The sequence below is a fragment of the Malus sylvestris genome, chromosome 10 (assembly GCF_916048215.2).
Source record: "Malus sylvestris chromosome 10, drMalSylv7.2, whole genome shotgun sequence".
NCBI lineage: Eukaryota > Viridiplantae > Streptophyta > Magnoliopsida > Rosales > Rosaceae > Malus > Malus sylvestris.
Genome location: NC_062269.1, coordinates 5,048,013 through 5,071,978, shown reverse-complemented (window position 1 = coordinate 5,071,978; position 23,966 = coordinate 5,048,013). Strand labels below are relative to the sequence as shown.

Genomic DNA, 23,966 nt, shown 5'->3' with positions numbered 1-23,966 from the left:
ATTTAATATCATATCATTTTAGTTATTTAACATATCTACCTAAATTTTATATAAAAATTTATCAAACATTCAGACATTTTTTTTGTTAAACGCACTTTTACAAAATAGGCTTACCAAACATACAACCTTATTTTACAAATATTTATTTTTATAATATAGCAGAAATAGTTTTAAAATATATATATTCTAAAACTATTTTTACCTTTTTCGCATGTATTTCGGCCTAAGTACGGAAAACAAAAGGCTCATTATCCAAAAAAAGAAACGGCCGCGAAATGCAACGTTCGCTTGCTGACAAACATTCTTCAACATTGATTTATTCATTCAATTCATACACGACTGCATAACACGAGTGGTTCAAATTCCACAAAACCTCCTCTCCAAATTCCAATCCGCCATCGGCTCATTTCACACACCACACCACTCACTTTCCCACCATTCCAGTTCCTCCTCCACTTCTTCGCTTCCCTTCCGGAAAATGATTCTCCGCCTTCCCTCGCCTTCTCTCCCCTCCTCCTCCCTTTCCCCTTCCGCACCCAACCCCCTCCGGCGGTTCTCTTCATCCTCTTTCCCCCGCCCCCGCCGTCGTCGCTCCATTCTGCGATGCGCCGCCGGAAACGACGTCGTCGAACTCGACGCCTTCACCAAGAAGTCGGGCTACATCTTCGAGCTCAGCGCCCCCGAGGCCAACTCCATAGCCGACTACGATATCTCCAAAATCGGCGCCATTTACCGGCGGAAGCCTCTGATTCTTCTCCGCCGACTCTCTCAGATTGCCTTCACTTTCGGCAAGTGGTTCGCGGTTCGCTACATTGATAACCTGACGGAGCGCTCTGACCGAATGTTCGAGGTCAGTCTGTAATTCTGTTCTTGTTCTGAATTTGTTATTACGTTTACAGTATTAATTAATGATTGGTTAATTTGTTTTGTTGCAGGTTAGAGCTGCCGAGCTTCGGAATATTCTGGTAGAACTCGGACCGGTGCGTTATGCATACTTCTTCCCTCTGTTTCACTTACAATTACAATAAGCTTCTCCTGCTGAATTTACTTTGATTATCCTTTTCATGGACTTCAAAAATTCAGTTGATTACATTTGTTAATTATTTGTGATTTGTTGTTGTATTAAGTTTCAACTTTTTTATGTTTTTTCTTAATCTTATAGGCATATATCAAAATTGCTCAGGCCATCTCATCTCGACCGGTAAGTTGCTCATACTTTACAGTTATTGCAGCATGATGTTCTTCCTACCTTGGTGAAACGTCAAATTACATATTCCTTCAGAATGTCTGCCTTCACTTTTAATATGTAATGCACTTTTCTAAAATTAATGCTTTTAAGGCCTCATGTGCAAATTGGATATTTCAGAATGCCTTGGTGACAGTTTCCCGTCGCATACAAAACTAATTTTCAGAGTAATTCTCATGCATCCCCAAGATCAGTATGCTTATAGGCCAGCTTCTGTAGACATTCTTGATGAATTCTCTAAGAAATTTATCCATCCTTATACATTTCATGTCTTAGTGTTTTAGTCGCCAAGATATTGGCATTGTTTCCAAAAGTAGTTCTGGGGTTCCATAGAGCCACTTATCCACGAAAGTGTGTCATCTCTTAGCTCTGAAGCAGTGATTGTGCATTTGTAAACAAATAATTGATGCCTTGAGTCCTCTCTATGGATGTTAAATTTTCATTGATTTCTCACTGCAAAGGAAGTTGATGTGTCCTGCCCAATTATATTACAGTACTTCAAAAAAATCGTTGGAGACTAAAGAGAGTAAGGGATCATTTTTTCAGTTTTTTTTTTTTGCAGAATGTTAGGGTTGTTTGGTATACTTCTTGGATCCTTTCTTTCTTTTTTTTTTTTTTTTTTTTTTTTTTTTTTTTTTTTAAATGAGTATTCAGTAATTTAGTTACATTCATCATTTCTGAAAAACAAGAAATTGAATCCAAGAAGGATAACAAATAGGCCCTTAGATTTATGGGTCTATCTCATCAGTAGCTTTGGTTTTCCTATTAACTTTGCTCTTTCTTTTTAAGGACTTGATACCACCGTCATACTTGGATGAGCTCTCACTGTTGCAAGATCGAATATCTCCATTTTTTACGGAAGTTGCTATAAACACAGTAGAACAAGAACTCGGTTTACCGATAGAAGAGCTTTTCTCAGAGATCTCACCGGAACCTGTAGCTGCAGCTTCCCTTGGACAGGTTTGATTTGTTTATGCTTTGTTCTTGATCCTGTAACTTAGGTTTTGGCATCTTCAGTCTTCATTTTTATCTTGAAATTCAAATTCATAAATCTTCCTGTGTCTCTCTAATGCTAGGTTTATCAAGCCAGGCTTCGCCGTACGGGACAGCTTGTTGCAGTAAAAGTGCAAAGGCCAGGAGTACAAGCTGCTATTTCCTTAGACATATTGATCTTGCGTTTTCTAGCAGGTCTACTTAGGAGAATAAGAAAATTAAACACTGATCTTCAGGTAATGTTGAAACATGTAACCTAGTTTTGCACCACCCATCTAGTATAGTGTCAATGAGATAAAAATTTACGCATCCATTATGGCATTGATGATGATTTTAACTATACAAACAAACATTAGTACATACCAATGTATGATACAATGTGTATGCGCATATTTTTGTTTTATTTTTATTTTTATTTGTATCTTTTGACACCTTCTTGGCTTTTCATAACATCTACGTGAACTTGACATGCAGGCAGTTGTTGATGAATGGGCATCAAGTCTTTTTCGGGTAAAAAGTGACCCCTATATGCTCTTTGTTGATTTATTGGCTTGCTACTTATAGCAGCATACCTTCAATTTGTCATGTGTTATCACTTGCTTCCCTTTTTTCATTCCCTCAATATCATTCTATTATCTATGATATCATTTTGGCTGTATAAGGTTTAGTCTTAGAACTTTAAATTGAATACAGGTAAATCATATTGAATGCAGGAGATGGACTACAGAACTGAAGCAAATAATGGTATCAGATTCAGGTAAGAACAGGGATTTCAAATTCACATTATCTTAGTGATTGATAGTTATGTAGGAATTAAATTCAAAGCATAATAAATAGAGCCCATCTAAACACAAGAACATATAATTGAAAGTTCTGTCTACTTTTTTTATGCAGCAATACAATTTATGCATGTATATGAGGTTCATTGTCCTTTCTCTCTGTCACATGATTAATGTCTCAGGTGTCATAAGTTATACCTTTTAATATTTCTGAGTGCATTAACGTGGGTCTTTCCAGATTCCTGTGCCAATCACCCTATAACAGGGGATACTTGATAAATGCTTTAGCAATAATCCCCAGGATTGTTTTGCCTGCTTCAATTTGTCACTTTTCTTTCTCTTCTCTCTCTGAGCTGAGATGATATTATTTTCCTCATCCTTTAACACAATGCGTTGAAATGAAGGAAAACTTATTTATTGATATCCCCGATAAGCTACAAATATGTACATATACATGAGTCAAAATAAACACACAAGAGGGAGCCTTCACAAAGGTTGCTTAGGAGAAGTCTCAGCAGTCGGTAGAGCCCCAGAAAGAGAAGGCACCGGAGGGGGATCATTTGGAGCCTCAGTACTGGACAGAACCCTAGAAGGAGGAGGCATCAGAGGTTGATCATTTGGAGCTTCATTACGCGGTACAGCCCCAGAAGACGAAGGCAATAAATGCCTTTGGAACAAACCCACAAATCTCTGATGATCAAGTAAAACCTGACCATCAGTTTCCTTCATCTGGTCAAGCTTCCTCTTCATGTTTGTAGCATAGTCATGTGCGAGCCGGTGCAACTGTTTATTCTCATGCTTGAGCCCTCTAATCTCCTGTTTGAGACTCATCACTTCAGCCGCCAATGATTCAACTTGGCGGGTTCGAGCAAATAGGCGTTGTGCCATATTAGACACAGAACCTGCACTCTGAACACTGAGAGCCAGCGAATCCTTAACAGCTAACTCATCAGACCGTTTGGAAAGTAGTCTGTTATCTTTGGGAGTGAGAAGGTTCCTGGCCACCACCGCAGCGGTCATATCATTCTTCATCACGGAATCCCCAACGGTAAGAGGACCAGTTGGGGAGACGAAGGATGGGCGCCATATGTTGTCTGGAGAAGGCGGGGCTGCCTCTTCAACAAGGTTCAAGTCAAAACGACGGTCGGAGGGGCCAGACATTTTCAAAGGTGTTGAAGAGAGAAGAGGTCGGACAAATCAAGATCTTAGAAGTGCAAGAATGAAGCTTCTACTGGTGGAGATTCAAGTGTGCTTTGGAACTTAATGTCAGCCCCTATAAAAATCTGCACTCGACGGAGCTTCAGAAATCAAAGAGGCGCCTGCTCAGAAATCGAAGAGGCGTTTGCTTTCTCAAAAGTTGGGCTGCTTAGAGATCACGAGGGTTGATCTCAGAAATCGAAGAGCCGTTTGCTTTCTCAAAAGTTGGGCTGCTCAAAGACCACGAAGGCCGATCTCAGAAATCGAAGAGGCGCTCGCTTTCTCAAAAGCTGGGCTCCCTAGAGACCACGAGGGCCGATCTCAGAAATCGAAGCGGCACCTACTTTTCCAGCCTTGTCAGCACCTGTCACACGCACACTCAGCTTTGCGGAAATTATGGGCATTCTGTCAAAGACTTCTGGGGAAGTAGAAAACACATGAATCTTACTGTTCAATCACCCACTTCCCACACGCAACAATAGCTCATGGGTACCACAGATAACTTTGCCAAAGTTCTCTGCCAAAGTTGAGCACGTGAAGCTTGCAGCTCCCACTACATCGCTCTGACCAAGAAGGGTAAAAGAATAGCAAAGAAACAGCACTAACAAAGTTTAGACCCATAAATTTTGAAGGTCTAGCTACCATATTATTACCCACAAGGGTAAAGGAACAGTACCACTGCTGGATAATTGGAAAGTCCATGTATGTCAACCTCTGTGCTTCGTGGCAAGGTAGACTAGCAAACATGCCCAACCTTTACTCACATTCGAGAAAACACTCCCAATAAGATTGCTTGCTCCAAAATCGAAGAGGCACCGTCCTCCGAATCTAAAGAGCCAGACTCCCAACATGACTACTTTCTTAAAAATCGAAGAGAGGGTAAAGGAACAGTACCATTGCTGGATAATTGGAAAGTCCCTGTGTGTCAACCTCTGTGCTTCGTGGCAAGGTAGACTAGCAAACATGCCCAACCTTTACTCACATTCGAGAAAACACTCCCAACAAGATTGCTTGCTCCAAAATCGAAGAGGCACCGCCCTCCGAATCTCGAGAGCCACTCTCCCAACATGATTACTTTCTCAAAAATCGAAGAGACACTGCTCCCCGAATCTCGAGAGCCAGACCCCCAGCATGATTGCTTTCTCAAAAATCGGTGAGGCACCGTTCTCCGAATCAATCGAAGAGGCGCTCGCTTTCTCAAAAGCTGGGCTGCTCAGAGACCACGAGGGCCGATCTCAGAAATCAAAGAGGCACCTACTTTTCTAGCCTTGTCAGCACCTGTCACACGCACACTCAGCTTTGCAGAAATTATGGGCATTCTGTCGAAGACTTCTGGTGAAGTAGAAAGCACATGAATCTTACTGTTCAATCACCCACTTCCCACACGCAACAATAACTCATGGGTACCACAGATCACTTTGCCAAAGTTCTCTGCCAAAGTTGAGCACGTGAAGCTTGTAGCTCCCACTACATCGCTCTGACCAAGAAAGGTAAAAGAATAGCAAAGAAACAGCACTAACAAAGTTTAGACCCATAAATTTTGAAGGTCTAGCTACCATATTATTACCCACAAGGGTAAAGGAACAGTACCACTGCTGGATAATTGGAAAGTCCCTGTGTGTCAACCTCTGTGCTTCGTGGCAAGGTAGACTAGCAAACATGCCCAACCTTTACTCACATTCGAGAAAACAGTCCCAACAAGATTGCTTGCTCCAAAATCGAAGAGGCACCGTCCTCCGAATCTCGAGAGCCAGACTCCCAACATGACTACTTTCTCAAAATCGAAGAGAGGGTAAAGGAACAGTACCATTGCTGGATAATTGGAAAGTCCCTATGTGTCAACCTTTGTGCTTCGTGGCAAGGTAGACTAGCAAACATGTCCAACCTTTACTCACATTCGAGACAACACTCCCAACAAGATTGCTTGCTCCAAAATCGAAGAGGCACCGCCCTCCGAATCTCGAGAGCCAGACTCCCAACATGATTACTTCCTCAAAAATCGAAGAGACACTGCTCTCCGAATCTCGAGAGTCAGACCCCCAACATGATTGCTTTCTCAAAAATCGAAGAGGCATCGTTCTCCGAATCTCGAGAGCCAGATACCACAGACCACTTTTTCAAAGTGCTCTGACAGAGTTAAAACATGTGAAACTGGCAGCTCCCACTACCGTGCTATGACCAAGCAGGGTAAAGGAATAGCATTACTACTTGTTGTTAGGGAGACTCCTATATATGTCGACCTCCATCCCCAACGGACAGGCAGACCTGCAAAAATGCTCAACCCTTCATCATATCTGAGAGGGCACTCCCAACAAAGCCTTTCGAAATATTCAGCTTTCTTTCCCCCCGATAATACCTCTGCAAACAAGCTATACTAGAGCAAGAATATCTCATATCATCAGGGTTAAAAGCAAGAGTATCCCATATCATGCTTTTTTCCTGTTTTTTCTTTTGACCTTGTTTTTACCTGCAAGATAAGGAGAAAGAGAGCAATCAGTCAGCACTTGGAATCAAGCTTCCAGCCAGGAACTGACTGCCTGGAACCCCTTACCTGATTACTTACCTGGCATTGCTCTCGAGTACTCATCTTCAACATCTTATGTTTCCAGGGAAGATTCCGCATCTGCTTGAGGAACAGATAGGGCAAGTGCGAAGGATACAAGGAAGCATGTGGAGACAAGCGTAACAGCACACGTGCCGATACATCCATTACTCTGTCAAAAGCAAAAGTATCCCATATCAGCAGGGTGGAACGTACTCTAGATTTGATGGACTTGTTTTGACCCTCAAATTCTTCAGTCGGCCTTATACTCTGGAGGAAACCAGAAAACCCTCCAGCTCAGTTCAAGAATAAGCCTGTGGAAAGTTACTTCTTCAAAAGCAAAAGTATCTCATATCATCTCTTCTCATTTTTCTTCTCTTTATCCTTCATGCTGCTGCAAGATGGGGAGAAGGTGAACAATCAGTCGGAGCTCTGATTGCTTACCTTGTCTGTCACCTCTTTCAGCAGACCCCCTAGCTCGGCGACTTGGGGGACTCCTACTACATGGTTTGTATCGCGCTTGACCAAGCCTGAAACTACAAGTAAGCTTCAAGTGAAATTGATACATTACCTTGTGCATCTCCACCAGTTAAAGATACCACCCCTGGATGGAGGAAGAGTACTTCCAGAGAAGATGCCACATCTACCTATGAGACAGATAAGGCAAGTCAAGACGACACCACACTCCGATACTTAGAAGTTTCGTGATTACGAGATCATTCTCCCACAATATTTCCTAATGTCATTTGTACTAAATCATTCACTCGTACTCACTAAAGGAGAGCTTGAACCTATGTACTTGTGTAAACCCTTCACAATTAATGAGAACTCTTCTATTCCGTGGACGTAGCCAATCTGGGTGAACCACGTACATCTTGTGTTTGCTTTCCTATCTCTATCCATTTATTTACTTATCCACACTAATGACCGGAGCAATCTAGCGAAGATCACAAAAAGCGACCGTTTTCGTTACCTATGATCTATCTTGCAAGAGAACGGAGAATTAGATGGAGATCTCAACCATAGAATATGAGCTGGATGGAAAGAGTGCATCCGGCGTGTTGTGTGACCGTCGTAGGCCACTGAAGCTCAAGGGAAAATTTTATAGGACGGCAATAAGGCCAGCGATGTTGTATGGCAGAGAATGTTGGGTGGTGAAGCATCAACACGTACACAAAATGGGTGTAGCGGAGATGAGGATGCTTCGTGGGATGTGTGGGCACACGAGAAAGGATAAAATTGGGAATGAGGATATCCGAGGTACAGTAGGAGTAGCCGAAATTGTAGGAAAGATGAGAGAAAATCGGCTCTGGTGATTTGGACATGTGCAAAGAAGGCCGACTGACGCTCCGGTTCGAAGATGTGACTACGGGACAGAGGTTTAGGGCCGAAGGGGTAGAGGAAGACCTAGGAAAACTTTGGAAGAGACTCTAAGAAAAGACTTAGAGTACTTGGATCTAACGGAGGACATGACACAAAACCGAGCGCAATGGCGTTCTAGGATTCATATAGCCGACCCCACTTAGTGGGAAAAGGCTTTGTTGTTGTTGTTGTTGTTACATAATTGATATATTGTTATTAATTTTGTTTCGTTGAAAGGTTACTAAGCTTATAGGTTAACTAATTTAAGGTACCTCGTTTCTATCTCTTGAAATGTTATACTTTATACTCTAAGCAAAGAAGTTACTGTGAAATTTAGATTATGAATTGTCTCATGATCACCTAAAAGCTTCAATTTGTAAGCTTTATCCTTTGGAACTAAGTAATAGTTCTATGCTCTTATCTTGATTCCTGCCTGATGCTTCACTAGTTAAATATGATAATGATGCTTGATAATATTCTCTAAATTTTAGAGATGAAAAATTGTTTCAGCTGCAGTAACATTTTTTGGCATTGACCTTACAGTATCATCATGAAATTTTCAAAGCATCATTTTACATTTTCTTTCACTTCCTTGATAACCTTAAATCCTTTCCACTTGTTATCAATTTTATGATTCATATTGAACTTAATGTCTATATTGATGCTCTAATTGTGATCAGACAGCTATACGGTGGTATACCTGACGTTTTGGTTCCGGAAATGTATCTGGATTACACAACTCGCAGGGTTCTTGTGATGGAATGGGTAGAGGTAATTGCTATTGCGGTTTTTGTCTTTATTCACTAGTCTGGATGCCAAACCCTAGAAAGGACAACTTCAAATGGCTTGGTGACCATTCTATTTAAATTATTTCATTTAATTTGAGTGCATGAATGTAAATTACGAAACCACTTTAGATTCAGGACTCCTATGAGATATTGTAACTAAACAATATTAGAATTTATTTTGTAACTATTGCACTATTAAGTTCTAAGCTCAAGTTTTGATTCTGAATTTTTATTTGTTTCTTTGTAAACAAAAGATCCTTAAATGCTGGGTATCCATGGTACAACTTTTCTCTCTCCCATTTCTTTTGCAAGTTAAGGCAAAGTTCTTAAGTAAATCACTCCTGAATATCATATGAATTGCAACTGGTAGTTGTATGTGACCTAAGTACTTGAAATATTTTCCTTAAAGATGTATTTTTATGTACCGTTTAGTTGTTGATTTCGTCTCAACTTATGTTTTTATTTTTGTTTACTTATATACTAGGGGCAGAAGCTGTCAGAAGTGAATGATCTTTACTTGGTTGAGGTCATGCGCTAAACAAACTTTAATTTTCAGCATTACTGAATTTATTAATTTCTCTGATTTTTTTTCTTTGTATAAGTGCTAAATAAAATGCCTTCTTCTTGGTTCTGATTAGGTCGGGACGTACTGCTCATTCAATCAACTTCTGGAATGTGGATTCTACCATGCAGATCCACACCCTGGAAATCTTCTTCGTACATTTGATGGGAAACTTGCTTATTTAGGTATGAGCCTTGCGCACAAGTGCCATTAACTGTACATGTTTTGTACATAACAAAAGGAAATATGTAAAAATGGAGGAATAATAAATCGTAGTTGCTGCTGAGCAAGAAAGAATAGTTACTTATGAATGACGGTGGATAGTAGGAGCCTGTCTCAGACAAAAATTTTGTAGTTGCTGGCAAGCAAGAAAGAATAGTTACTTATGAAGGACGGTGGATGGTAGGAGCCTGTCTGAGACAAAATAGGCCTCTTATAATAACTTTATTTTATAATCGAGTAGTAGGTTTTCTAATAAAAAAATTTGTTTAAGGAATTGATGAATTTATTTTACACATACAAAGTCATTTATAATTTTATATTGAATGAATATAACTGAATGATAGTTTTTTGGTCACTTTTAGGCTCTCCTTAATCAATTTGTGTCTCATTGATTGCTTATATGTTTGATTTATCCGTCGTACTATGTTTGCACACTATGCCTATTTAATTACTGTTCCTGTTATGTACTTACAGATATTGTATATCAATCAGATTTAACTTTTAATGTCTTCCACGGTTCCACCACCAGATTTTGGTATGATGGGTGAATTTAATCAAGAACTCCGCATTGGATTTATTGAAGCTTCTCTCCATCTTGTAAACCGTGATTTTGGTGCATTGGCTAAGGACTTTGTTACTCTTGGGTATCATGTTTGTCTATTTCTTCAATTTCTGAAAATTCTTGTTGTATTTGCTGGTAGTTACTTGGTAATTTTCTGACAAACTCTTCAGATTTATTCCACCAACTGCAGACAAGGAAGCTGTTACAAAGGCTTTAACAGGTTTCTTTCTGTGTCTTCTTGAACCTATGGATTCAGTCTGGTTTGTTGGGATTAAAAGTTTAAGTTAGTGAACTCTTTCTGTGGAGGGGCTCCATTAACTGGTCTGATAAGACCTTTATTGCTGTTCTTTAGGTGTCTTTCAGAATGCTGTTGACAAAGGGGTGCGAAATATTAGCTTTGGAGACCTATTAGGAGATTTAGGAGCCACCATGTAAGTCATTTTTCATTTCATTTTATCCCTTCAAAGATATATCCTATACATTTATAAATGAAAAGCCAACTTCAGTGGCATCCACATCATTCCCGTCATTATTATTGTTATCACGACCTCCATCACCACCACCAACATCAGCATCTTCCCTTTGATTTTGGGGAACAAAGCCCTTCAAGTCCAGTAAGGCACATGTGTTTCATCCACATTGTGGCAATGCACCTAAGATCCAATATTTCGAGCTGGCTTCCATGGAAAATTCAGACTTTCTTTTTTATGCTGGCAAACAAGCAACCATTCTAGGGGCTGTCGACGTATGAAAAACTTGTTTAACTTAAGCTTATAGAACCTCTTGTCTAAGTGGAATTTCTCTTGTAATTGGTGTAGGCAAAGTTGTGCAAAACCACACAATATTTATAACTTATATTTCTCTGTTTGCCCTACTTCTGATGATATCCAAGGAATCTTTGCCTTCAAAAAGTAACCATTTTCTGTCATAGTTCCTGAAGATTGGAAGAATCTACTGTTATATTGAAGTTGACTTGTGCAACCCTAGTGCTTTGGGTATTATTTTTCATTAATGACTCGATAGATTTTCTCTTTGTTTGTTTCAGGTACAAGTTCAAATTTCGTATACCTTCTTATTTTTCTCTTGTCATTCGAAGGTACATTTGGGTTTCCACTTTCCAAAAATATAAAATGGACCTCTTGCACTGTCAAGTTATATTTGATTATGATACTCAAAGAGAAGTAATCTGTGACAAGTTAAATCCACTTAACCTGATCATCACATAACTTCTTTATTTTTTTGCGACTACAATCCTTTACCAAAATTGCAAATTGTAGGGTTCTCCACTTTTAGGTTCCTTGATGAATCATCTCTGCCAACATTGACCAAGTTAGAAATCGCTTAGTCATCTGGTTATCATCACATCATTTTATTGAAATAAACAGTGCTCTTCCGTCTGTTTGATGACAGCTAGATGACTAAATGGTTTTCTATTTTTTTTTGGAGGATAATACTTCAATGGCATCTAATATAGGGACAGTTTGTATTATTGAATTGGATGGAGAGCATTGCCCACATGTGATCCCTTTGTTCTTGCTGTCTTTTTTGCACATAACACAAATGTGGAGGTGAACAAATATACTTCTTTTCTAAAGCATATCATGAATATTGTTTTTTATCATAGGGCACCAAGGGAAAAACTTATAATTTAGTGGGTACATTAGGCTTACAAGTCATCTATATGGCTCAAAAATTGGATCGGCAAGATTTACTTTGAAAACCTTTGGAAGCATGAACAGATCAATATATTTTGTAATACCTGGACTCAACAAGACATTTTGGTTGGATATGATAAATCTGGAATTTGTGAGAAGTTCTCTCATTTAAGTGCCTACCAAATGTTAAACAGTGGTGTTATTTTGTGTTGTTTAATACTCTTTTACATCTCTCAGCCTTGCTGTATTGGAGGGTGTTGCCATTGGGTTCAACCCAGATTACAAAGTTTTAGGTAGCACATACCCATGGATTGCTCGAAAAGTATTAACAGACAGCTCAATAGAGCTCAAGTCCTCCCTGCAGGCCCTTCTTTATGAGGTAAAGGTTTCATACAATGTTTTTCATTTTTAAGCATTTGAGTTATGTATCTTTGTTCGGTTGCTTCATTAATTTAAAACTGTCTATGTGCACCATATCCTTTGTACCACAGCCTTAATTCCTAAATCCTCCCTTATCAGGATGGCGTTTTCAATATCGACCGTCTAGAGTCTTTACTTTCTGAGGTAATAACTACCGCTTCCTATATTTTCTTCATTAGTCTCGTTTCCCAATTTTATGATTGAGATGTAGGTTTCCCGGTCTGTTTCTTGTGAAATCTCCATTACAAATGGCATGTGATTTAGATACTTGATGCATTTTGGCTCATACTATCTCAAATCTCAATACCTTGTTGAGAGTATTTGCCCCACATGGGACATGAAAGGCTTGCATTAGTAGTTTAAGATCTTGGGCCTCTACACCAATTGCCAATTAATTGTGTTGGATGCTCTAGTCATAACATGATAGCAGAAAATGCATTCCACATTTTTGTCCAAACGGCTACATGTACTCCTGGTCCATAGAGAAATCTACTCTAGGTTGACCTTGAGTGTACCTCAGCTATTACCAGCTTCAGAACACGAGTAGCCTTTCTAAATTCCCCTGGTTGCATGTTAGCTTTCTAATCTTGTCTTGTTTAGCTTATGCAGAAGCTCACATGATGTTTGAATAAATGTCAATTACTGTTTTTTTGTAGGCTCTCCGTGCTAGAACAGAGAAGGTTGTGTCGAGAAAGCAAGAAGATGATGCTAATTCTAGGGTAGTTGTCAAACAAGTCCTTTCTTTTATTTTGGCAGAGAAGGTACTAATATTTACGTACTTATTTCCTATTCATCTTCAATCTGGGAAGCCCGAATCATAAAATCAATTTCATATCTTTCTTTATTTGTAATGATATAATAATGCGATTTCAGGGTGCATTTGTGAGGGATCTACTTCTTCAAGAATTTGTTAAGGTAGAATTATTCGTCATATGCCTGTTATTTTAGTTGTAATCCACAGTATAATGGTGAAAGCATTTAAGTCAGTCCAATTTTGAATTTCTTCTTGTTGGGTTTTTTCCAGCCCATGATTAGTTGTCCTAAGTCTATTGGGAATTAATAGTCTTAGAGGATTAAATTGTTTTCCCAATTGGAGTTGTTTTCCCAATTGGAGTTGTTTACCCAATTGGAGTTAGTTTCTCAATTGGAGTAGGATTCATAACTATTCCAATTAGGATTAATAATCCTTATTGAAGAAGACCTTTATTATGTCTATATAAAGGGGCTATTGTACTAGATTTGAGGGGGGAGCAAAACAATAAATTGTATACCACTCAAGGGATTAGAGAGAGAATATTGTAAACTGTGTGCGAGAGAAAAGAAAAGAGATAGTGTATTTCTTGTTCTTGTTCTTTCAGGTTTTTTGTCAAGTCCTAGTTCTAGAGATTTGGCAAGATTATTTGTTGTACTCATTATTGATATAGTGAAAGATTGTTATTGCTGTCCCGTGGACGTAGGCACATATTGCCGAACCACGTAAATTCTTGGTGCTATTTATCTTGGTTATTTGTTTTCGATTTCTAGAGTTTGTTCTATTTTTCCCATTCTTAAATGCGATATTCTCAACAAGTGGTATCAGAGCCAGGTTCGGCTAATATCCGTTTAGAATGGAGGGTTCAATTATGATGAAACTCACCCGCTCCAACTGGGTTATGTGGAAATCAAGAATGGAGGACATGCTTTATTGTAAAGATCTCCATGAGCCAATTGAAGGTGTTAGGAGCAAGCCAGAAAATATGTCTGATGCCAATTGGACCAAGATGAATCGTAAAACTATTGGTACGATTAGACAATGGGTGGACGAGAGCATATATCACCATGTGTCTAAAGAAACTGATGCGCAAGCTCTTTGGAAGAAGTTAGAATCCCTCTTTGAGAAGAAGACCGTTGCCAAGAAAGCATTCCTTATCAAAGAGCTTGTCAACATGAAGTATGCGGAAGATGTTAGTGTAACCGAGCACTTGAACAACTTTCAAAACGTGATCAATCAGGTAGCCACTATGGGTTTGAATATTGAAGAAGAGCTGCTAGCACTTTTGTTGCTAGGATCCTTGCCAGATAGTTGGGAAACCTTTGTCGTAACTGTAAGCAATTCGGCTTCTAATGGTGTACTGTCTATGGATGCCGTTAAGGATAGCATGTTTAAAGAAACAAGGAGAAAAGCTTCATGTGCAAGCACTGGACAACTCTTTGTCACAGAGAAAAGAGGCAAAAATTTTGGTGAGACGAGATTCAGAGGCAAAAATTCTGGTGAGACGAGATTCAATGGCGACTGCCACTATTGTGGGAAAAAGGGTCACATGAAGAAGCATTGTTGTAAATGGAAAAAGGAACAAAAGGATGGGAACAATACTACAAGTGTTGTGACTTACGATGAAGAGCTTCTTTAATGCAGATGATTGATGGTTTTCTGGCAAAGAAGTCTATAATTACCTTTGCCAATGACGATGGGTGTTGCGATCAGGGGGAGCCTGGTCAAGAGAAATCTAATCAAGAGGGTCTTGGTTAATGAGTAGTTCGATCAGGGGGAGCTTGGTTATGGGTATTTCGATCAGGGGGAGTTTGGTCATGAAAAGTTCGATCAATGGGAGTTTGGTAAAGAGGAGCAATCCTATTATGGTATACCTTCCTCATGGTCTGGGAGGGGAGATTGTTGGGTTTTTTCCGGCCCATGATTAGTTGTCCTAAGTCTATTGGGAATTAATAGTCTTAGAGGATTAAATTGTTTTCCCAATTGGAGTTAGTTTCTCAATTGGAGTAGGATTCATAACTAGATTCCAATTAGGATTAATAATCCTTATTGAAGAAGACCTTTATTATGTCTATATAAAGGGGCTATTGTACTAGATTTGAGGGGTGAGCAAAACAATAAATTGTATACCACTCAAGGGATTAGAGTGAGAGAATATTGTAAACTGTGTGCGAGAGAAAAGAAAAGAGATGGTGTATTTCTTGTTCTTGTTCTTTCAGGTTTTTTGTCAGGTCCTAGTTCTAGAGATTTGGCAAGATTATTTGTTGTACTCATTATTGATACAGTGAAAGATTGTTGTTGCTGTCCTGTGGACGTAGGCACATATTGCCTAACACGTAAATTCTTGGTGCTATTTATCTTAGTTATTTGTTTTCGATTTCCAGAGTTTGTTCTATTTTTCCCATTCTTAAACGCGATATTCTCAACACTTCTTTCAGGTTACAAGTCCAATTTTTGTAATCAATTTATTTTAGTCGTTGTTCTTGCTATTCTTATTGTTTGGTAATTTTTTTTTTCTTTCCTATTTCCTTCCACAACTGATGGTAGGGATTGGATGCACTTGGGCTGGCAACCTTGGACTCTGTTAGGACAAGTATACCTTTCGCTGCTACCTTTTCCATCTCAACAATGACCAATGAAGACAAAATCAACTTAAGAACACTCCGTCGCCTTCTCCGATTGCTGTCAGGGTTGCAAAGAAATGAAAACTCCAAACCAGTAAGATTTTGAGCTTGTTTGGCATGGTGGAGTTGGCGTGGTTTCTGGTTGTGGTATAGCTTAGGACTTTCCTCGGAAGCTTCTAACAGTAGTCTGGTGATGACACTTATGTTTTGATATGCAAGTATGTGGAGTCTAGATATGTTAGTAAATCTAAGTTTTGATCAATATGAATATCAACTATTATTTTCTTCTTTATCAGATGGTTTATTTTTTCAAACAGTTTTCTGTGTGACAAAATACAAAAATATCTATTGATAGGTCATTTTGAGTGTTGGAAGTTCTTTACAGATTGTCTCCTAGATTGGTGTTAAGGCTCTTTTTCAAATTCTTTGGCCTAAATGTAGCGGCCATTCACTTGAGTTCAATTAATAAATTAATTACTCTGATGACATCGACAAACAAGAGTAGCTATTTGGATAAATGGAAAAGATGGAGGCAAAGCAGCTTTGGGGTTCAATTTAAACAACCTTCTAAATATTTGTGAATTGGAACCTTTAAGGGGAAGATATCATTTTCAGAAAGTTACTTTTCACTTGGACTTACCATGTTCTAGTATGTTCTAGGCAATTTTGTTGCAATAATGTCATTTTATAGTATGTCCTAAGAGTTTGGTCTAGCTGTCAGGTCCTTGGTTTGCTCCCATGTGGTCTGGGGTTCGACTCTCTCCCACAGTACCCACCTAGCAAATGCTAGAGTTTCTCGCTCCCCAAATGTTGTGGGGTCAGGCCGGGGGCCTAGCGATTAGTCTGGTCAAAGACTCAAATACACTAGAATAAAAAAAAGTAGTATGAGTAAGCTTTGTTGCTAATTATTTGCATTCATTTTATTTATCACTAAAGCATGTGACTTTTTCAGTTGGCAAGTAATCTTAAGATTGCTAGTTACTGATCAATATCAACTTTGGCTTGTAGGTAATTAGAGACGATACCCCTTACAAGAATCAGAAAATGAACTCAGACGAAGCAGCATTAGTTTTCAACCAACTTGCATCCGTTCAAGAAATTCTACCTCTCCTTTCTGTTCTTCCTGAGGTAAGGAACTAATTTCTGTTGGAACAAACTTGTTTTTGCACCTGTGCACTCGTTTGGCACGATGGTTTCTATAATAACGATAAGAGAAAACGCTAATTTACATCATTTTAATGAACATCATATTGTACACATTACACGGTACAAATTTAGGACATCTCTTCTATTATGACAATGAAGTAATCAGAACAAACTTGTTTTTGCACCCATGCACTTGTTTAACATGATGGTTTCTATTGAAGTACACATTACACATGGCACAAATTAAGGACACTGTTCTATCATGACAATTAAGTAATCAAAATATTGTTATACTAGGAAATAGTGTTGGTGAAAGACACTTGTTGATTTGTTGACATGTTAAAATACAAAATTACTCTCTTTCTGTTCCAGCCATTGTAGTTCTGGAATAACTTGATTGCTCAGGACATCGTTAGTGTTTGGATGATCATTCATGTCTCATCAATATTTTCAGATTCAATAGGACATAACAGTAGTCCTAGAGACGATGGGTGTTATTTCTCAGCAATCTCTGAGGAGTCTTCACAGAATAGGGTTTCAACTAGGATTTCAGATTTTATTATTAGAAATGACTAATTTTCAGGCAGTGGCAAAATAGCTGTTAAAAGTTTTAGGCAATAGATGCTTGTCTGGATTTAGTGATTATTTAGGTCAGAAATTGGCTCGTCTGCATATAGTTTTGTTCGTATATCTGGGCCTTGTAGTTGTCTGGATTACTGCAAACGTATGCCACTCATTCCCTGATATTTGATCGCGTATCAGTGTGGCAAACAGATTATACCTTTTCACCAGCTGGTACATTATGTTTTTGTATCTATAGCACCTGCGGCGAAGCCAGGATTGAGAAATGGGGTTTAATGGGTGGGTGCTGGGGCGTAGGAGGTGAGGGCTGTAGATGGGGTCGGGACTTGTGGGGTGCTACCGTGCTAGGAAGTTCAATTTATTTTTTGTCACATTCAAGTGCTTGCATCACCGGGCTTCAGGGGAGGCATCGTTTTATTACAATGAATTGAAAGCATCATCGGTTGTTTTCTTAAACTTAACTTTAGAAACAAGCCTTGAATTTGTGCCTAAAGTTAATTTGATACTCTGTTAATATGAGGATTACATTTTACATGCTTGCTGATTGCAATTTTACTTTGGCAGCTTCCACCAGAATCACAACAGCAGTTGCTTAATCTCCCAGCTGATCTTACCGGACGATTAATTTCCCGTGCTGCTGCAAGGACAATCCGAAGGATTGTTTTATGATTTCTAAATGCATTTTCCACAGCATGCAAAGTCGCTAGCTTATTCGTCATGTGATCTGTACAGAAATTCGAAAGCACACGATACAACTGTGACAAGCGGGAACTCAGAGGGTTCCAATACCTGAGAAACTATTTTGAGCTCTTTTTTTTTTTTTTCTGGATTTTATGGGCTGTATTTGTTCCCACGAAAATTACATAGGTATGGACGAGTTGTGCAAAGGTTCAAAGTGATGTCTCAAAACAATGTTTAGACCTCCCTATGAATTTAAATAATTAAAGCTAGAGCTAAAGCTAAAATTTCTCTCATTTTATTGTCGACGTTGATTCTCCTTTGGTGATCTCTCTCATTCATGGTTCTCCTAGCTTGGAAATCATATGTTCTTACTCGGGCAATAAGAACCTAGAGTTTTTTTTTCTTTTTTCTTTTTTTTTCAAAGAGAGATACTTTACACTCTATGTAAGGGTTCCACCGAGCGTGCCGATTTGTTTGCCCAATATATTCGCAATGGGCCTTGCGGGTAGGCCGAGAACTCACTTGAACATGAGATTGGAGATTGTCAGCGTGCCACTACTAGTTACTACTAGTAGATGGATTTGCGTAAGGAGATTGCATTGTTTAACTTATAATCGAAAGATTATGCAACTGGGAGTGGCTCAATTTAGGTTCTTCTTTTCCTTGTATGATAAGAAGTTTACTTATATAGAGAATTCAATCACAATATATAAATAGTAAAGAGAACGATGAATTGCTTACGTGCTTTGTATTGAAATGACAATAACAATTCACATAGAGAACTTGTATTGAAATGGAGGAATACTTGTAAAGACAACAAATCTATAATGAAATCAGAGAGCTTTGAAATGAAAAGAGTACAGCTGTTGGTTTTCTAGAGAGAGATTTGTTTAATTGTTTGAGTAACCATAGTACAAACACAAAGCAACTTGATGCAGATTCTACCTCCCCCAAATCCACCTCCTTAAGAAATGATATTAAATGAAGCCACATGCTACATTATACCAACCAACCTTACTTGTATGAGAAATATCTCTAAACATATATCAATATAATAATGGGTACCACTTTGATATCTGTAAGCTAAACACGTGTCACTTGATATAAGTCTAATCTAATTTTACAATAACCCCACAAAATACCATAATTTGACTTTAGTCAAAAAGAGTGAAATTTGCCAATTTTAAGTACAAACAGAACCTAAGGGGACCTCTTGCGAGTCATGAACTCGTATTGATGAAATTGCGAACGGAAATTAGACGGATGTGCCATGTTATGGTACAATTTAACAAAAGTGGAAAAGAATGAGTCATTCATGCAATTTCACCTCTTTTGAAATCGAACCATTGTTTTTAAATTTTAGGGTAAATTACACTTTTATACCTTAAGTTTAAGGTCTATTTCAATTCCTTACAACATCTTCAAAACATTTCACTTTCATACCTTAAGTACTAAGGTATAGTGGTTTTTTTTTTTTCCCTCCCTCTTCTTGTTGTTGCTGGGTTAGGGTCGCTGGTTTCAATGTTGTTGGTTTTTTTTTTTTTTTGGTTGAGAAAATTCAGGTTTTAAAAATAAAATAAAATAAAATTTGCCACGTGGCATATATGGAAAATGTAACGGATGTATTATTTTGAAATAAAATAGCACTCAAGGTATGAAAGTGAAATGTTTTAAAGATGTTGTAAAGAATTGAAATAGAGCCCAAACTTGATATATGAAAGTGTAATTTACCCTAAATTTTAAATGAAATCATTACTTGATATGATAGCAAAAAGCCACAAAATAATGTAGTTTTATGTACCAATCAGACAAAGGCGTTACACAATCAACCATATACATATATGGAAAATGCACGGCATTATGAGTAGGACCCGATTGCCATTTGGCAATTTTCAACAGGACACTTCACCAGGTAAAGGGTAAATAAATAAGACAAAATAGGTAAAGCATATTTCAACCAAAAACTCTGTGTGTGTGTGTGTTTGAGAGGTGTGTGTGTGTTTGAGAGAGAGAGAGAGAGAGAGAGAGAGAGAGAGAGAGAGAGAGAGAGAGAGATGGAAGTAGGCGATGAAGAGATAGGGATCGCCATTGTTGGTGGTGGAATCTGCGGCCTCGCAACTGCCCTTGCTCTTCATAGGTTTCATCTTTCACTACCACCTAGTTCATTTGTTCATTACAAATTTATGCTCCATGTGAATGGTTTGTTTTTATATTTATTTGTTATTTCAGAATTTTACAGAGCTATATATCAGCATAGTTATTTACATGAATACATACAGATATATGTATGTATGTTTATATATACACACACATACATACAGTCTCCTTCCTTCTGTTGAGGTATTCCTCAAATAAGCTATTTTAGGATCCTTGTAGGGCCCACCACACTTCATATCCAGTCGTCCATTTTTTAGATCTTTATTCAAGGATCATCTCTACAATCCGAAATTAGTTGACCGTTAGATTAAATGGCAGTTGTAGCAGTGTATATGAATATATATTGTGCATATATCATGCAGAAAGGGGTTTACAAGTGTAGTGTTGGAAAGATCAGAATCCCTACGTGCTACCGGAGGAGGTATCACTATTCGGGCAAATGGTTGGCGAGCCTTGGATGAGCTTGGTGTGGCCTCAAAGCTCAGACAAACTGCCCTACCACTTCAAGGGTACATATGTCTATATATTCGAACATTGCTCGGCTCCTTACATTTTTTGTAAACATGTCTATCTGATACGAAATAACTTACTCTTGTCTTGTATAGGGCCCGCGACATATACCTTCATAATGGCAAGCAACAAAAAATATCATATGGGTAAGTGAGTATATATGACCCCCAATTAATTCAAATAATGCTAGGAAATGTTATTAGCACCAGGAAAAAGACATTTTGTATCCCATGCATATGATAATATACAACAGGAGTGTGCAAAATGAGATTGTTAGAATGTCAAGAATAGCTCTCAAATAATATCTGATTCAATAATGCTAGTCATAAAATGTTTTACTCAAATTTGATCATCAAGTGATATATTAGTTCTTTAATTTCGTTAGAAATAAATGTAAGTTTGAAATCGGTTAATAAATGAAATAATATTAAGTCATTTGATAGAGGCGCGGAAGCACGATGCTTGAAACGGAGTGATCTGATCACAACACTAGCAGAGAGCTTGCCAGTTGGTACCATACGCCTTGGATGCCAAGCAATCTCTGTTAAGTTGGACTCGTTAACTTCCTATCCAACTCTTCAACTCCACAACGGAAGCACCATCAAAGCCAAGGTACATCTACACTACAACCCGATCGCTTCATCTCTTCTCTCTATCGTTACAATTTTATCAGTTTTCTAATATCGATTAATGGTGTTAATTACCAAATCAGGTTGTGATCGGATGTGATGGAACAAAATCAGTTGTTGCAGATTTCATCGGGGTAAAACCATCAAAGCCGTTCATGTTATCGGAGGTTAGAGGTTTTACAGTTTACGCAGGTGGTCATAATTTTGGAAACGAGTTTGTACAAGTTAAGGGTGACAAGAACACAATTGGAAGACTTCCAGTTCATGATAACTTGGTCTACTGGTTCGTCTCTCACCAAGTGCATGGCGGACAAGGTGCATTCTTTTTCTTTTTCTTTTTCTTTTTCTTCTACAAAATTGTATCCCTTGTTATGTGAATCGTGACTACATCAAAGAAATTGTATGTGTAGCAGATCCGTCGAAGGTTTCAAAGGATCCAGAGCTCATTCGACAATTTACATTACAATCAATACTCGAGGAATTTCCTTCAGAAATGGTAGACATGATAAGAAAGAGTGAACTAGAATCAGTATCTCACGTGCGCTTGAGATATCGTCCGCCATGGGAGATAGTAGTACAAAATTTTCGAAAAGGAAGCGTGACGGTGGCTGGAGATGCCATGCATGTGATGGGGCCTTTCATCGGTCAGGGAGGCTCCGCAGGCATCGAAGACGCCATTGTTATTGCTAGAAGCTTGGCTCCCGCATTGGCCAAAAATTACTACAAAAAATGGAGTGGAAGGAATGGAATGATGGTTGAAGTGGGAGAGGCTTTCGACAAGTATGTGAAAGAGAGAAGGATGAGATTGGTGATGCTCTCTACACAAACTTATCTACTTGGTTTGCTGCAACAAGATTCAGGGTCGATGCTTAAATTTGTGTGTTTAATCTTGATGGCTACTCTATTTAGTGATGTAATTCGTCACACTCGATATGATTGTGGACGTCTTTAAAAATATGAATTCCGTTAGTTGGTTAATGTCAGGCGTGGTGCCTTGAAACCAAATTTAAATTTCATTCCCGTAAATTTGATTACACCGCTTTGTCATAAACCACGGCCACATTGCAAGCAAATTTGTAAATGTTCTTTTTCCATGTTCGCGAGGCATCGAGTCATACACCCTCAAGACTTGAAGTAGCACATAAATAACTGTAAATAACAAAATAACTGGGAAGAAACCTATTGGCGATACAGATGATGAAGCGATCCAAGAAGCTTTCGTTGATGAAACGATACAAGAAGCTTTTGTAGTTTTTTGAATATACCTCAAGCAAAGTACACAGCGTTTGGAGCGAAGGATCGTCAAAAGTTAAGTGAACATACTGTTACAAACAATCAAAATCGATTGAATCGATACCATACCTTTTGTTGCTTTAGTAAAGCAAGTTGGTGCTTGCACATGTAACAAACTACACTTATATTATCTCTCTTAGGCAGACATCATGGACCAAACCGAAGGAACCTGTTCGCCCCATAAATTCGCCATGGTCCTTGTGGGTGTGCTGGGAATTTACTTCAATATGAGATTGAAGATTGCAAGCGTGCCACTATTGGTTATTGTTGGTAGACGAGATTTGAATGATGAAAATTGCGCTATTTAACTTCTAACTAAAAGATTGTGTCATTGAGTGGGAATGGCTCAACTTAAGTTATTTACTTATGTAGAGAATTCGATCACAATACGGGACTGGTGAAGAGAAAGAGAAATTGTTTAATGCTTTGTATTGAAATGACAATACCAAATTTGAAGAGAGAACTTGTATTAAAATGGAGGAATACTTGTAAAGACAACAAAGCTGTAATGAATTGAAAGAGCACTTTGACTTTAATTGAAAGAAATGAAAGAGCACATTGACTTTAATTGAAAGAAATGAAAGAGCTTTCAATGAAATGGAAAGAGTGCGGCTTTTGGTTTTCTAGAGAGAAATTTGTTTGATCGTTTTGAGAGTCCCCTCTTTCTTCGTTGGCTGCAAATATGTAGAGAACAAACCATAGTGTTAACGCAAAGCCACTTGATTCAGATTCTACCTTCTTCAAATCCACCTTCTTAGGAAATGGTATTAAAAGAAGCCACTTGCTGCATTCCACCGTCCAAACCTCACTAGTATGAGAAATATCTACAAACATATATCATAAAATAATTAGTGTCACTTGATATTTGTAAGCCAAACATGTGTCACTTGATGCAAGTCTAATCTAATTACACAATAACCCCACTAGATACCATAATTTGACTTTACTCCCAAAAGAGTGAAATTTCCTAATTTTAAACACAAACAAAACCTAAGGGGACCTCTTGTTAGTCATGAGCTCAATATTGATGAAATTGTGAAGAGAAATTAGACGGACTTGCCGAACAATTGAACAAAAGCCACCTCTTTTGAAATAGAACCATTTATTTGTTTTTTATTTATTTATAAATGAAGACATTACTTGATATGATAGCAAAAGTCCACAAAATAATATAGTTTTATGTGCCAATCAAAGGCATTTCACAATCAACCACATATATAAATATGTGTGTGTGTGGAAAATGCAATGCAATATTAGTAGGACTC

At 38.3% G+C, this 23,966-nt stretch overlaps 2 protein-coding genes and 1 long non-coding RNA gene across 7 annotated transcripts; all 3 read left to right on the top strand.

Moving 5' to 3' along the window:
* Positions 1–273: 273 nt before the first annotated feature.
* LOC126586642 (uncharacterized aarF domain-containing protein kinase At1g71810, chloroplastic) lies at positions 274–18,405 on the top strand. 5 transcript variants are annotated; one of them, XM_050251554.1, is made up of 21 exons: positions 279–850; positions 936–980; positions 1,163–1,201; positions 2,036–2,206; positions 2,323–2,475; positions 2,714–2,749; positions 2,953–2,996; positions 8,800–8,890; positions 9,392–9,433; positions 9,546–9,654; positions 10,221–10,335; positions 10,424–10,473; positions 10,606–10,684; positions 11,299–11,349; positions 12,146–12,287; positions 12,428–12,472; positions 12,985–13,089; positions 13,202–13,243; positions 15,627–15,797; positions 16,712–16,831; positions 17,996–18,405. In XM_050251554.1, the coding sequence occupies exons 1-21, from the start codon at positions 479–481 to the stop codon at positions 18,098–18,100; spliced, it is 2,127 nt and encodes a 708-aa protein (XP_050107511.1). In that variant the 5' UTR covers positions 279–478; the 3' UTR covers positions 18,101–18,405. The 5 variants fall into 5 exon arrangements, 4 of the variants coding, with proteins under 4 accessions (XP_050107514.1, XP_050107513.1, XP_050107512.1 ...); XR_007610868.1 differs by lacking the exon at positions 17,996–18,405 and having other exon boundaries at positions 274–850; positions 15,627–15,921; XM_050251557.1 differs by lacking the exon at positions 15,627–15,797 and having other exon boundaries at positions 276–850.
* On the top strand, positions 13,250–15,420 carry LOC126586643 (uncharacterized). Its single transcript, XR_007610869.1, has 2 exons — positions 13,250–13,463; positions 15,087–15,420. It is a non-coding gene; the product is annotated as an uncharacterized LOC126586643 (long non-coding RNA).
* A 1,693-nt stretch (positions 18,406–20,098) lies between the features above and the next one.
* On the top strand, positions 20,099–22,442 carry LOC126585072 (monooxygenase 1-like). Its single transcript, XM_050249461.1, has 6 exons — positions 20,099–20,249; positions 20,632–20,778; positions 20,875–20,925; positions 21,223–21,391; positions 21,492–21,723; positions 21,822–22,442. Exons 1-6 carry the CDS (start codon positions 20,167–20,169, stop codon positions 22,358–22,360), a joined length of 1,221 nt encoding a protein of 406 aa, XP_050105418.1. The 5' UTR covers positions 20,099–20,166; the 3' UTR covers positions 22,361–22,442.
* Positions 22,443–23,966: the final 1,524 nt, after the last annotated feature.

What these genes read in the sequence shown, in the direction of transcription:
- LOC126586642 (XM_050251554.1), top strand. Translation starts at nt 479, where the DNA reads ATGATTCTCCGCCTTCCCTCGCCTTCTCTCCCCTCCTCCTCCCTTTCC. An exon ending in GGGCATCAAGTCTTTTTCGG is followed by an intron (nt 2,750 to 2,952) that starts GTAAAAAGTGAC and finishes TATTGAATGCAG; the next exon opens with GAGATGGACTACAGAACTGA. An exon ending in GGAGATTTAGGAGCCACCAT is followed by an intron (nt 10,685 to 11,298) that starts GTAAGTCATTTT and finishes TGTTTGTTTCAG; the next exon opens with GTACAAGTTCAAATTTCGTA.
- LOC126585072 (XM_050249461.1), top strand. Translation starts at nt 20,167, where the DNA reads ATGGAAGTAGGCGATGAAGAGATAGGGATCGCCATTGTTGGTGGTGGA. An exon ending in CAACAAAAAATATCATATGG is followed by an intron (nt 20,926 to 21,222) that starts GTAAGTGAGTAT and finishes GTCATTTGATAG; the next exon opens with AGGCGCGGAAGCACGATGCT. An exon ending in GAAGCACCATCAAAGCCAAG is followed by an intron (nt 21,392 to 21,491) that starts GTACATCTACAC and finishes TTACCAAATCAG; the next exon opens with GTTGTGATCGGATGTGATGG.